At 32.0% G+C, this 15,261-nt stretch overlaps 1 protein-coding gene across 6 annotated transcripts; it reads right to left on the reverse strand.

The window, feature by feature from the left end:
* Positions 1-464: 464 nt before the first annotated feature.
* On the reverse strand, positions 465-9,107 carry LOC123205415 (small GTPase LIP1-like). 6 transcript variants are annotated; one of them, XM_044622364.1, is made up of 8 exons: positions 8,698-9,106; positions 8,465-8,610; positions 7,050-7,141; positions 6,803-6,944; positions 3,042-3,346; positions 1,945-1,998; positions 963-1,093; positions 465-848 (listed from the first exon to the last, which is right to left on the reverse strand). In XM_044622364.1, exons 2-8 carry the CDS (start codon positions 8,559-8,561, stop codon positions 662-664), a joined length of 1,008 nt encoding a protein of 335 aa, XP_044478299.1. In that variant the 5' UTR covers positions 8,562-8,610; positions 8,698-9,106; the 3' UTR covers positions 465-661. The 6 variants fall into 6 exon arrangements, with proteins under 6 accessions (XP_044478299.1, XP_044478296.1, XP_044478298.1 ...); XM_044622361.1 differs by having other exon boundaries at positions 6,803-7,141; positions 8,698-9,107; XM_044622363.1 differs by having other exon boundaries at positions 8,465-9,106.
* Positions 9,108-15,261: the final 6,154 nt, after the last annotated feature.

Raw genomic sequence — 15,261 nt, forward strand, 5'->3', positions numbered from 1 at the left:
CTAAAATTTTTTATATCCAGATCAAATGTTAACAAACTTCAAACAAATTGCAAAATTCAAAAAAAAAAAAAAAAAACAGTTAGTAGTCGCCTTTTAGTCCATATTTTAAAATTAGAACATTGTCATACAAGATTTTTCGCTAATAATCCTTAGTAGTTAGAATCAAGATACAAAAAATTGAGAAAAATGAACACAAAATTCATATTTTGGCTGTAATGGTTTCTAAATATATGGACAATTTTTTGCTACCAATCTTCAAAAACAAAATAAACAAAACAATGATAAAACATATCTTTCTGTTTTAACAATTAATCATGACATTATCAGATAAATATTATTGAATTTTCCTGAGCCAATGGCAGTAAAAACACAATAAATTTAAAAAAAAAAAAAAAAAAAAAACCTTCTCTCTTCTTTGTTTTGTAACATGAACAAAATTCAAAGGAACTGGCAGACAGGTTTGAGGCCATTAGAAAACAGGAAAAGGTTAATTAAAAAGAATCAATCGCAAAGATCATTTATACATTATGAATAGGCTGTAGAGACATAAAAGAATCGATGAACCGGCTTTTTATGAGCAAAAAAATAAGGCAAAATGAATCATACATAAAGAAACATGAAGTACCTGCCGGTAAATCTCACTCTTTGTAGGCCAACACAATTAGACATTGATATCTGTGCATTTTGATCGAGCAGTGCTACTGATTTCCTGTGAACTGCTCAGGGAAAATCTTGGGAGGCTATAATTCTCAAGCACCAAAACTGGCTGCTGAGGATAAAGAGTTGGAGGCGGTGTGAGATTGTGCTGCGCTGGAAGAGGAGGAACCATATTGTACCTGAACGGATCACTGTTAAAACTGGATAAGAACCCAGAAAGGAACAACAACTTCTGAATTGTGTATGCAAATATATATATATATGTGTATATGATATACTGAAAGAAAATGAACATAAAAGGTTACCTTTCAGTGGTGTAAGACTTTTCCTCATTGCTGAAATTTTCATCAAATCTTTGAACAGATCTATGAACAGGCAAAATGAACCACGAATTTGATGCTGGTAAGTCATCTGAAAAATATCTTCTTCTGATCAACTGAAACAAAACCGGAGATTTTCAGAAAAGTTCCACAACGTCTTGGCAAATAACATGTTTTCAACATGCGTACATACATGCAAGAACCAGGGCTGCTAAAAAAACTGGAGAACTGACAAAACAAACAGAAACTGAGGAGACCAAACCGAAAAAACCAGTTAACTGATCCATTAGTCCCAGTTTCGGTTTGCATTTTTTAATTTTTTGGTATTTAGTTCAATTTTGGATTTCATCATAAAAAACAATAGACTTTGGTTAATCGACCATTCACCATTCATGAAAAAGGAACACTCATTCCACAAGTCATTCAATTTTGAATGACCCTCTTCCTCAAGTCGTTTACAGTTAACCACATTTGGGACAAAAATAAACAATTAAGGATGGAACACCCATACCTAAAGTTTCATAGTTATTCCAGATAGGAAGTTGCAATCTTTTTTTAATTTGTATTTTAATTTGGTAACACTTGTATATACGGAAGACCATATCTAAAATTCTTTTATTTTTTCTTGAAATTGTTAAGGTTGTATGGATGACTTTGACATATTTAATTTGCTATTTTTTTTTCTTGTTTATATAAAAAATGAAGTTTCAGGTGAAATTTAATTGAATTTTGAAAATAATAATTTTTGACTAATTAAAAAACCGAAAATGTATTAACCAGTTCAATATTACCAGTTAACTGGTTAGCAGTTAACCGGTGGCATTAGAGTGGTTATGGTTTAGAACAAATAAAAAGAACTTTCGGTTCAATTTTTATTCTTGGCCCATGGATCAGTTAACCAACCATGAGCATCCCCCACACAAACTAGATCAGTAACATTGACTGAAAGAAAGAAAATCATACAGACCGTGCGAAAAAATTTCAACAAAGCTTCCCTGTCATATCTTGCTCCTTTGGCCGCCTGTACATGGCAACAAAGGAACTGTCATCTAGGTTCATGACCAATATATAAACACCAAAATTTATATGAGCTCTAATAATTTGAACAATTAAGCAAATCAGATTTCATTGGCTCGCAACTTTTTGAAAGTTTTTACTGGCAGATGTTATACAGACTTCATGCTGATTCTATAAATAAAAGAAACCATGCTGAATATCCATAAAACTGGAATCACCAACAGAAAAGATGGAATGAAAAGACAGTATCAACTAATGAAATCTCAACACAGAAATCAAAAAATGTAATTCAATGTAGAAAATCAATCTTAGATGAGACAAGTATGCAATATCATCCATAAATCTATTTGATAAAATGCCATCAGAAATGCATTCACTTTAAAATCATAAATCATGGTAGTGATAAATAGCGGAAAGACAAAACTAAGCACCTATGTAGCAAAACTAAGCATGTGATAATGCGGTATACTTGTCCTGCTTAGAACTCTCCAGAGAAAGATGACTGCAATCAGATGCAGCAGGAAGAACCAGGTTAATGTAAGATAATTTAAATTCCTTCTACAGTGAATATCTAGGGTTGTTATAATAATCAGTTAAGGCATGGAATTATATACTGTGCACAAGAAAATATATGATAAATAGAGCACCCACCTTCTCCCACTTTTTGGCTCTCTAAAAAAGTGCAGTCAACAGTACATGGAATACTGAAAAGTAAACAGGAGAGGCTAAGCACAGAAGAGGTGTAGGGGTGAATGCAGCAAGCTAATTCCAATAACAACAATTTCCCAGTGAAAAATGCGTACCCAATATTGTCAAGCAAATGATGTTATTGAATATGCTCCTAAGATCCATCTTAACAGAAACATGCATTGTACATATGCATAGTAACTAAAAGTCTATAATGTTCAAATGCCATCTAAAGCAACCAACCAAACTGCAATAAGACTAACCATACACAGATTATATTCATAAGGCACAAAAACACCACAAAAGGATTCTTGAATGACAATAGAAACAACAAGAGGAGATAAACAAGCGCCTGCTTACCGAGAGAAGGCTTCCACTACCAGGGAAACTTTCAGTCAGAGGAAGTTCCTCACTAGATGAGAGTAAACCCTGCTTCTCAACCCAATGACGAGCTACATCAACAAAATTGCCACTGCTTCCTCCTGTACCTTCTTTTGGAGCAATATCTGCTTTGTTACCAATAACAATATATGGTACAGGAAGACCACCAGGACCTCCAGAACCTAAAGGAGCTGAAAATGACCCAGTGGCAGCAATCTCAGCTGCCCACTTCTGCAAGCTTGTTTTCGTTCTTCTCTGAGAGAGATCATGAACAAAAATTACACCTGCACAGAAGTTTTTTTTATCCATAATCATTACTAGAAATTGCAAGATAGAACAGCATGAAATATGTACAGGGAAAAATAATTATAATTGAAATGGTAAAAGAATTTGAAAAAGTGTATCTAAATACGGTTGAAGTATAAATGATTTTTCTAAAATAGGAATAATAGTGTATTCATACACTACAGTACTAAAATTGATGTTCACAACCAGCTTCTATAGAAAAACATCTTTCTGGAAAATTACTCCTTCAATGGTTAACAAAATTTAATCTGGCTCAAAATAAGTAACAAGAGTTTATTACAGTGTTTCTACTGCTGCACATGATTAAGAGCAAAGTAGTTTAAGTAAAAGACAAACATCAATTCATATAGCAAAAAATGAGAAGACACAACTTGATAATTTACAATATCATCAGCAGACCAAAATATCTACACTTTGAAGCTCAACAAACACCGATCCAAGACAGTGACCACAATGTAACCATTGTGATAGAAACCCAACTCAAATATTATTAATATTAATAAAATAATGTTGACAACAGAGGTGTCAACTCCTCCCAAAGACAATTAGAGGTGTCTTTCCCCTCCCAAATTAGCCAAAGGCTATCCAAATACCAAATTAACAATGCTTTTCTTTTTTTCCCTTTCTCTCCTCCAATCACTCATATTTATACTCTCTATATTTTAAATTCAAATATTATCTAGATCAAATCAAATATTTATCCTAATAAACTCAAATATTATCTAAATCAAATCAAATATTTACCTAATCAAATCAAATATATTATTCTAATCCAAATATATTTTATTTATTAAGTCCTAACATTACCTGCCTCTCAAAAACCACCTTGTCCTCAACGTGAGGATTTTTTTTTTACAACTCTTCCAACCCAATTTGAAAAAATTTCTGTCATTTTGTTATTAGTACAGTTGTTGTTTAAAGTCAAAAACGTCAAATTCATGTTGTTCGCCGTTGCTAAACACATCATTTGTCCGAAGCACCGACGCATATGCCTCATCAAGTTCAACATCATTCACCATCAAAAATGTGTCAAACACTCCAAATTCAGTCTTGATCACATCATCTTCCTCCTCAATCATCTCTCTTTTTATGACTTCTTTAGATAATGACGATGGTGGTTGAGCCTCAATCTCTTCGTATTCTTCCTCAAACAATAGCGATGGTAGTTGGACTTTGATCTTGTTGTCTTCTTCCATCCCTTCTCCCATATTTTTTTCATTTTCTCCATTCATTTCATCAAATCTTCTCCATTCATTTTCATGTTCTTTCTCTTGCAGTTTTTTCTCTTCAGTCTCCATTTGAATCAAACATTTAAGTGAAGAGAGGTTTTCCAACGACAGGATCTTGCTAGACTCTGCGATTCCTTCATTCAAGTGTCCATTTTCCTTTTTGTCTTCAAATAATGCCAGATTTCGCTCTAGAATGCTGGAATCAACCAACACAGATTCTTTCCTTTTTATGTCGTCTTCGAATACGATTAGAATCCCATCATCATCCGATTCGTCTTCTTCCACCATGAAAATGGCCCATGACTTACGTTTACAGTCATGGTTTGAGTCCTCTTTGTCTTCACAACAAGGACAAATTTCATTCGTCATCATTTCTCAGATTTCCCACTGTGTTAATCGTCAAACAATCCACCATCATCCTTGATGAGATCGACTTTTTCCTTGATGGATTGTTCGATGATTAACACAGTGGGAAATCTGAGAAATGATGACGAATGGAATTTGTCCTCGTTGTGAAGACAAAGAGGACTCAAACCATGATTATAAACGTAAAACATGGCCATTTTCATGGTGGAAGAAGACGAATCGGATGATGATGGGATTCTAATCGTATTCGAAGACGACATAAAAAGGAAAGAATCTGTGTTGGTTGATTCTAGCATCCTAGAGCGAAATCCGGCATTATCTGAAGACAAAAAGGAAAATGGTCACTTAAATGAAGGAATCGCAGAGTCTAGCAAGATCCTGTCGTTGGAAAACCTCTCTTCACTTAAATGTTTAATTCAAATGGAGATTGAAGAGAAAAAACTACAAGAGAAAGAACATGAAAATGAATGGAGAAAATGAAAAAATTATGGGAGAAGGGATGGAAGAAGACAACAAGATCAAAGTCCAACCACCATCGCCATTGTTTGAGGAAGAATACGAAGAGATTGAGGCTCAACCACCATCGTCATTATCTAAAGAAGTCATAAAAAGAGAGATGATTGAGGAGGAAGATGATGTGATCAAGATTGAATTTGGAGTGTTTGACACATTTTTGATGGTGAATGATGTTGAACTTGATGAGGCATATGCGTCGGTGCTTTGGACAACTGATGTTAGTATGATGGGTTTAGCAACGACGAACAACATGAATTTGACGTTCTCGACCTTAAACAACAACTGGACTAATAACAAAATGACAGGAATTTTTTCAAATTGGGTTGGAAGAGTTGTAAAAAAAAAAACAATTCCCCACCTTGAGGACAAGGTGGTTTTTGAGGGGCAGGTAATGTTAGGACTTAATAAATAATAATAATAAATAAAATATATTTGGATTAGAATAATATATTTGATTTAATTAGGTAAATATTTGATTTAATTTAGATAATATTTGAGTTTATTAGGATAAATATTTAATTTGATCTAGATAATATTTGAATTTAAAATTTAAAATATAGGGAGTATAAATATGAGTGATTGGAGGAGAGAAAGGGAAAAAAAGAAAAACATTGTTAATTTGGTATTTGGGTAGCCTTTAGCTAGTTTGGGAGGGGAAAGACACCTCTAATTGTCTTTGGGAGGAGTTGACACCTCTGTTGTCAACACTATTTTATTAATATTAATAATATTTGAGTAGGGTTTCTATCACATTGCATATAAGATAAAGCTTTCATTTTACTAACACATAAATAAAGGTAGGAAAGGAGTGGTAGCATCCCTTCGTTGCAGCCCCACATTCAGGAAACTCCATAGAGTTAAAGATGCCTCACTCCAACATCATGCTTTTTCTCTCTCTTTCAGTAATAGCACAGAAATAAAATCTTGCACAATTGAAACCAACCATTTAATGAGGACGTGCTACCACACAGCCGATCAAACACCTACAGTAGCAACATGCAACCAATTTTTTTATACCCAAAATTCCCCAGAATTTTCATACGTCTTCACCAAGTTTTAACAAAGGGTTATTTCCAGAACTCCAAACAATAGTAGTTTGGAAACTTTGTAAATAAAATATCTCAAGTAGGTGGCCTTCAGGCTCATTGACTTAGGATTAACAAGAAAGTAAAATGACGACAACAACTAAAGCTCATTGACTTAAAAGCAAATGGGACATGGGCTCCTAAATAAGTAGGAAAGGACAAGTTATGAACAGGAAAAATTCTTTTCTTCTTCAAACTAGAGCCCTTTTCTGCCTTAAAATTTAAATTTAGCACTCACCATTAATTTGTGAGTAGAAAAGCGACCGACAATCTTTGTATCTCTCATGTCCTGATACATCCCAAAGTTCGATGAAGAAATCTCTCTCATAATCACCTTTGATGCTATTTGAAGAGCCACCAGTATTTCCATATGTAATGTGCTGCATAAAAGAAAAAAATAAATAATAAGGAAAAAACACTTTAAGAAGATTTGATCTCCAGCAGTAACTGTTGAGTTCAAAACATTGCTGAAGTATGTGTACTACCTTCACACCAACTGTACATCCAATTGTTTGGGGACGCCGAGCAACAGAAGAACCATTGAGAATCAGATGTACAAGAGAAGTTTTCCCCACACCTATGAGAATTTGGATATTTGAAAATGAACTCTAGCATCAAATATTGAATTCAATAGATAAAATGAAATAGACAAATGGCTGAAAGACTACTCAAAATATGATTAGCAAATAATCATAAAAGCATATTGGTGGTCTTGCTTCATAGTTTGGCACACAAACCAATACAGGTGTTCTGGAATATCAAATAGACTTCTATACCAACTTTTAAAGTGAAAACTCAGAACCATTAAACCTGTCCTTTCCATAATTTGTCTATATAGCTATTCATCTCACCCTCAAATGAAATTAACCAAAGAGCAAGCAGAAATAACTTGATATCATTGTATATGTAAAGGAATTCAATTCATTTTCAAATGCATAATCTGCCTTTCCTCCTAGACTTTTACTTATGCGATGTATCACAAGTCCTAAATCATATAAGATTCAATAGGTTGACAGAATTTAAAAGCCTAAACACACTACTCTTACGCTAGTAATCATACTTCTAACTGATCAATCTCCATGAACTAAAATTTACATCGACCATAAGTTTTTAAATTCTCATAAATTGAACACTAAGAATGTTTTCAATCTCACATACTTAAACTTCTCTAATCAATTCAAAATCTTCAACTCAACGAATCCCAACAAGCAACGACTAACCTTGCTCCAATACTTTAAAGCATAAAACAAGTTCCACAAACAAAAAAAAATCACTAAAAAGCACACAAAACAAAAGCATAGGAAAACCAGAGAAACATGATATCATTCTACATGTAAAGGAATTTAATTCATTTTCAAATGCAAAGAATCTGCCTTACCTCCAAGACTTCCTATGCAATGTATCACAAGTCCTCAGACTCACAAGATTCAATAGGTTGATAGATCCAAAGCATACAAAGTCGTCTCCTATAATAGTAAGCATAGTTCTAACTAATCAAGCACAACAAACATAACATGTACAGCTACCATAATTTCTTATGCTCATAAATCAAACACTAAGAACCCTTTTCGATCTCACACACTTAACATTTCTGTTCTCACTTCGAAATCTTCAACTCAACCTATCCGAATAAGCTAAAACCAACCTTGTTCCGACACTTTAAAGCATAACACAAATTCCATAAATAAAAGAATTCACTAAAAGCAACCAAAACAAAGGCATATCAAAACCAAAAAAGAGCAACAAAATCAACACATACCAAAGCAGTCATATTCAAGAGAACATGTTCCACCAACTCAAATTCAGTTAAAAAAAAAAAAAAAAAGAAGGAAACAGAGGCATAAAACACAAACATAAAACTGAAACAAAATCAAAGTTAATCAGATTCAAAATTAACTACCTGAATCACCAACAACAAGAACTCGAACTTGCCCACAAGAAGGCCCTCCATTCTGCTCTTTGTTATTGTTCTCTTTCTCACGTTCCCTCCAAAACATGGTTTTTTTTCACAGTTTAACCCCCCCAAAAAATGAAAGAAACTCACCTCTAGAACAACAAACCAAAAGCTTTTCAAGTCCCGTCAAACAAATTAATCAACTTCAATACAAAACCACACTTTCTCCAAATGCGTACCTCAAAACCCATGTTAGACTCAAGTTAACCCAACATTTCTTCGCATAACCAGCACCAATTTGCCGTAATAACGAATCTCGATCTGGGTCGTCGAAAAATTCAAGTGGGTGTGTCTGAAAACTTGCTGGAGAGTTGAGTTTCGACTAAATAAGATCTGAAATTAAGAAAGTTTATGAATTTGGGAATTTTTTTTTTTTTTGGTTTCAGTTAAAAGCGAAATAAAGGGTATTTAAAGAAGTTTCCGTTTTTTAATTCGTTTGAGCGGAGTGATATGACTGGGGATCAGGGATGCGTGCAGAAGAAACGTCGAACCTGCAAGAGGAAGGTGGTTTCCACGCGCTAAAAAGCAGGTGAAGTTTCCTACTGTTTTTTTCCCACTCCGTCGGAGTGCCGCTTAGGATATTCTTTTTTACAGGCTTTTTAAAATAGAGCAGTAACCAACTAGTTATGTTACTTATCCAAGATTTGGCCGATCTAATTAGTTGATCCAATCAATCCAACAAGATAATTCAATTTATTTTTAAATTATCATAAATTTATAAATTATATTAACTATTTAATACATTTTTTAAATATAAATTAAATAAAAATAGTTTTATATCATTACCAATAATAATTAAGTGTATTTTTTTTAAAACATAAATTTCAATTTAATAAAATAAAATAACTCTAAAAAATTTAAAAAAATTTAATTATATTAATCAAACAATTTACACCCTATTACATATATTAAAAAATCAATTATTAATTTTATTATTAATTTAATTAAAATATTAGTGGAGGCTCAAACTGCTCTTCATCATTTTTATGGTTATCAAGTGTCATCATTTAATTATTTTCATCACTTTAAAAAATATAATAAAGTTATAATTTAACATAAATTTGAAATACATACAAACTTAAAAAACTTTTTAATGTCAAACCAACTTTTAAAAGCATGAGAATATTACTCTTCGATATCTTTTGGATATTCTTCATCAAATATATTTTCTAACTCATTATAGTCAAATTCTCCTTCGTTGTTCTCCATAATCCAAAACAGGTTTGACATTGCTCATGTTAGCTTTACAAAGAAGATCTTTAATGTACTTTTCTCAAGATAACAAAATCTCATGATTCAGTTAACTTCAATGCTAAGAAAGTAATTCAACATACTAAGATCTTTAAGAGGAATTTCCTATTGAAGTCATTTGATGACATGAGCCAAAAAGTTGAAATCATTGTCGATAAGAACAAGATTATCCACATAGATTAGTCATAAAGTGAAGCATCAGCTTTGAAGCCAAAAAATCCAAGCTTGCATAAGAAAGTAGTAAGGTGGGAAAACCATGACCTTGGTGCTTGTTTAAGGCCACAAAGAGCCTTGTGTACGTGACACACATAATAAGGTTTCATTGGATAAACATAGCCTTGAGGTTGTACCATGTACATGGTTTCATCAAGTTTTCTCTATAAAAAGGCGTTAGAAACATCTAGTTACTTAATAGTCCAACCAAGAGACATTATAAGTGATAGGATGAGTCGGATTGTGAATGATTTAATTACAAGACTAAACATCTCAAAATAGTCAATACAAAAGCATTGATGGAACTCTTTTGCAACAAGTCGTGTCTTATAACAATTTGTTTTGAAATCAAGATTCCTTTTAACTTTAAACACACATTTATTTCCAACTAAATTAGATTCTTTTTCTCGAGATACCAAATCCCATGTGCCTTGAGATAAAAGAGCATCAATTTCTTCATTCATTGCATCACAATAGTGTATGTCTTATAACACATGCCTATGTATCATTGGGTTCAAGAGCATGAGAAGCTTTCATTGTTCAGATCTCGTTGTGCTTCATGGAGAAATCAAAAGAGAAAAAGATACATGCTTGTGTATAGGCAAAAATTCAAGCATTCGATTTCTTGTTCCTTTCTTGTTCAATTCCTTGTTCATGGCTCTAGAATCTTGGAAAAATATCATATATGAGAGAGGAACGACCGTGTATCTTCATGGAATGTTCATTCCTGCAAATTTTGAGAAGAAAATTCAATCATTGGGAGCTCTGACTGAGATTTGATTGAGTGTGGAAAAGAGGAAATTTAAATGATACACACTTGTGGATCATGGTTACATGTCTGTGTATATTGCAAATTTGTGAAGAATATGTCTTTTCAAAGCTCAACGGATCTATTATTTCATGCAATGGTCATGTGAGATATTCCAGCCATTCAAGAGTACAAATTGAAGGAGAATAGTTTAGAGATCATTCATGTAAATTCTAATACTCTCTTCTTCTCCAAAACCTCTCTCTTTAAGCTCATAACTCACACTTTTGAGAGAATCTTGTGCTTATCATTTGTATCAACCTTTGTAAAGGTATTTACAACTCAATTTTCTATACTTAAACGCACTTGGGTGAAATTCTAGAAAAACTATTGTATTGGGCGTAATCATGGATTAACTAGTATATATGGGTGAAATCTTAAAAAACTATTGTAAAAAGACGTTATCTTTACAAGTGAAACTTCAAGTAGATTGCTCGAAGAAGTGAATGTAGAAAACTCGAAAAAGAAAGCTTTGAACCATTGTAAATTTTGAACATTTATTTTCCCTAATCTTTTTACTTTAAGCTTTATTATTTGTGTTGTGTGTTTTATAAATTGTTGAATATTGTTTATGCTTGACTATCTTATTGAAATTGCTTATTTGGTTGACTTTGTGTATAAATTTGTTTAAAAGAATTTACTTGGTTTAATTTTCAAATAATTATATTCACCCTTTCTATGATTATTATTTATTTGAGGTTTTTCAATTGGTATTAAAGTTTAGACTCTAGGTTGCAAAAATTTAACAATTTTTAGGGTTCAAGATCAAATTTAGAATGGCTAGTATATATACCCATGTTTTTGGTGAAGGACATAGCATTACAAAACCACTATTGTTTTATAAGTCAAACTACAATCAATGAAAAATTAGGACAAAACTTTGCATTCAATCGGTAGCTTATAAGTTATGGGAAATCATTGAAAATGATGACTTTGTCTAAGGAACCTAGAAAAAACTTGCCTAAAAGTGAAGAAAACTTTGATAAGGAAGATGAGATATTAATGAGATTAAATGAAAGAGCTATGAACATGTTGTTTAGTGCTTTAAACTCAACTAAATTGAATCATATTTCCTCATGTGATTAAGCTCAAGGGATATAGACTATCCTTCAAATCACTCATGAAGGAACAAATCAAGTGAAGGAGCCCAAAATTGAGCATCTTTTTTGGGAATATGAGCTGTTCGAAATGAAGTTAGAAGAAAATATAATTGACATGTACAAAAAGTTCTCAAACTTGGTCAATTATCTTTAAGGACTTGGGCAGGAGTTTAAGACCATTGAGCTTGTTAAGAAGATTCTTTAATCATTATGTAAATCATGAAACATAAAAGTGGCTGTCATTGAATAATCAAAGGATTTATGTAAAATGGGCATCTATGAGTTTATTGGAAGCTTATTGACATTTGAGATTAAGGGAAAGCTCAAGAAAGAGAAAATCAAACCGAAAAAGAATATTACCTTAAAAGTAGAAAATGATGAGGATGAGTCTTCAATGGATAAGAAAGACATGAGTCTTCTTGCAAGGAAATTCAATAAGTTCCTTTCAAGAAGCAAAGGAAAAAACTCTCCAAATCAAATTACAAGAAGGATAGTGACAATAAAGCTATATGCTACAAGCGTAAGAAACTTAGTCATATTAGACAAGAATGTCCTTAGCTCATAAAGAGGATGAAGGATAAGAAACTAAAAAAGAAGGTGCTAGTAGCCACTTGGAGTGGTAATGATAATTCAAATGAAAAAAATGAGTTAGAGCACAAAAGAACCAATCCATGTTTCATGGCCATGAGCAAATTGGATGAAGAGGTAAATTACTATAACTCTTACTTTTTTATTGATTATAAGAAGCATTTGATTGTTTTATGGATGAATATAAGTGCATATGTGTTCAAAATAAATCTTTGAGAAAACAATTGACATGCATTAAAAATTATCATAAAAATATCATGAATAAGCATGCTAAGATCAACAAAGAACTTGAATTAGTCAAAAATGAAAATATTTTATCATCAAATTAGTTAGAAAAATTTAGATGTGAAAATGATGTATTACATGTGAAAGAGACTAACTTAAATGAAATTTTAAAAAAATTCAAAATAGACACAAAAAGATTAGATAAGATATTTGCATCTCAAAGATATTTATTAAACAAAGAAGGTCTAGGTTATAATGGAAATAGTCCTTTTATTAAATCATATAGGTCACTAAAGAATGATCATTTATTGCATTTAAAATGCAAATTTTATACTTTCGTTGGACATACTATTAGAAAGTCCCTAATTAGGAATAACAAACCATTCAAAATAAAAAAGACATGGGTTCCTAAAGAGAAAACATGGTGACTTACTCATCATTCATGATGACAAACCTACAACTTACAAAGATGCTACAACAAATCTAGATTTTTCTAAGTGGCTAAAAGCCATGAAATCTAATATGGACTCTAATAACATAACCAAGTATGAACTTTAGTGAATTCACTTGAAGGGTAAAACCTATAGGGTGCAAATGGATTTTAAAGAAGAATATTGACATGAAGTAACATGCATACCTATAAAACATGATTGACTACAAAAGGTTTCAAACAAAAGCATGACATATTTGTGATGGTTATGGTGCTAAAGTCTATTAGGATTATGCTTATGATTACTACATACCATGATTATGAGATTTGACAAATGAATGTCAAGACTACTTTCATAAATAAAAATTTTTTAGAAAATGTATTTGTGACACAACTGAATGGTTTCATTCTTGAGGAGCAAGTTGGTAAGGCATGAAAGTTTCAAAGGTCCATTTATGAACTCAAGCAAGCTTAAAGAAGTTGAAACATTCATTTTAAAGAAGTTATAAGAAATTGATGTGTGAGGAAATGAGTGGTGTACACTTGGTGGTGCATATTGGTTGCACTTATTGGGTTAAACTCTATGTCCTCGGAAGCATTTAGGTCATGAATTTTGACCTCCTTAAGTTTTATGTCACTAAGCTTAATCTGCTTGTATGTAGGAAAATGATCGTTTGAGGTCAACTTTAGGATCTTTCATAGAAGTATTTGAAATAGATGTTTTGCCTAAGCTCATCAGGTTGTGAGAATTCATTCACTTATTGGTAAGTTCATTAGAAGGCCCTTAATCTAGCGTCAAACTATTGATTAGATTTTTCATCACCAACTGAAGTACACAATTTAGTCTTGTGCAAGATAAGTTATGGTAATAGCATTAAACATCTCATAATAGACTATGATATCCACAATGATGATAAAAATTAAGTGTAGAGACAAAGTTGGGCATAAAATGGTTGTAAACGTGGTTAGATGTATAACTCGAGAGCATAAAATGGTTGTAAACATGGTTAGATATCCACAGTTATGATATTAATAACTATGGGAAACCACTTTAGTAGAATGAATGTAGAGATTACAAAAGAATATCATGAACGGGATGGGAAAGTAGAGAGACACCTAAAGTGAGATTGTTGCCTTTAAGGATCTTGTCGCCTAACTTAGGATGATCTAAGTGCATAAGAGATATCTAGTATCTATCTATGCATATATTGTGGTTCTCCCCTTTTTCTTTGGCAATCCTTCATATCTATAGGATTCATGAAAGGGGGTGCAATGTTATCAGTTACAAATTTGAAATTTATATTGAACACATGAATTTCCTAAATAGTTATATTAAAGAATAAATCCTGATCAAGACTAATAAGGTAGAAAGTTATTGTTTTTCATCATGTGTAAATGACATGGAAAGGATACCAATGGGTAGAATGTGCTTTTTGGTTGAGGGATGTTAATCTGTCAGCCAAAGCATGGGTTGTTGCTTCTACCGTTTGATCTCTTCTTGAGGAGATGCTCTACTAGCAAGGACTAGAATATAATAGTTTGTAAACACTTTTAAAGATTTGCAAATAAAAGAAAAAATGAAAAATTATAGAATTAATAGATAGCTTAAATTTTAAAATTGGGTCTATAAAGTTTGACAATATTTAGTTTAAGACAAAAAAAAATGCATGTGGGGAGAGATTTTTTGCTTCAATTACTAAAGACACTTCAAATATATTAAAAAATGTCTCTTTAAAATTTATTTAATATGACAACAACCCCATTATTATTTAAAAAAAAAAACCATTAAAACTTATCTAATATGAAAAAAAACTTGTGAAATTAGAGTTTTTGTTTACCATCTCTTTTCTCTGATTTCAGCTTAATTAGCTTTTCAGTTTGAATAATGCTATGTATATAATTTTATATACAAATGATGATATGTCACTATAATTTGATAGTTTTAAATTAGAGATAAAATAATAATTAATTATATGATGACATATCATTATATGTAATTAAAGTTATGTGCATTGTTTATACTTTTAATTTTATTCTTTTAGTTATCTTAATTAAGATATTTTTCTTTTTTAGATTCAATTTATCACTTTCCCAATTCTTAATAATGTATTTTCATGAAATAACAAAA

Source organism: Mangifera indica, unplaced genomic scaffold (assembly GCF_011075055.1).
Source record: "Mangifera indica cultivar Alphonso unplaced genomic scaffold, CATAS_Mindica_2.1 Un_0005, whole genome shotgun sequence".
Taxonomy (NCBI): domain Eukaryota; kingdom Viridiplantae; phylum Streptophyta; class Magnoliopsida; order Sapindales; family Anacardiaceae; genus Mangifera; species Mangifera indica.

Bases quoted from the DNA above. Each gene is read 5' to 3' on its own strand.
- LOC123205415 (XM_044622361.1), bottom strand. From the start codon at position 8,561: ATGTTTTGGAGGGAACGTGAGAAAGAGAACAATAACAAAGAGCAGAAT. The intron at 3,347-6,802 runs GTGAGTGCTAAA...ACTTCTGTGCAG, and splicing joins TTTCTACTCACAAATTAATG to GTGTAATTTTTGTTCATGAT. The intron at 1,999-3,041 runs GTAAGCAGGCGC...TGCCATGTACAG, and splicing joins GTAGTGGAAGCCTTCTCTCG to GCGGCCAAAGGAGCAAGATA.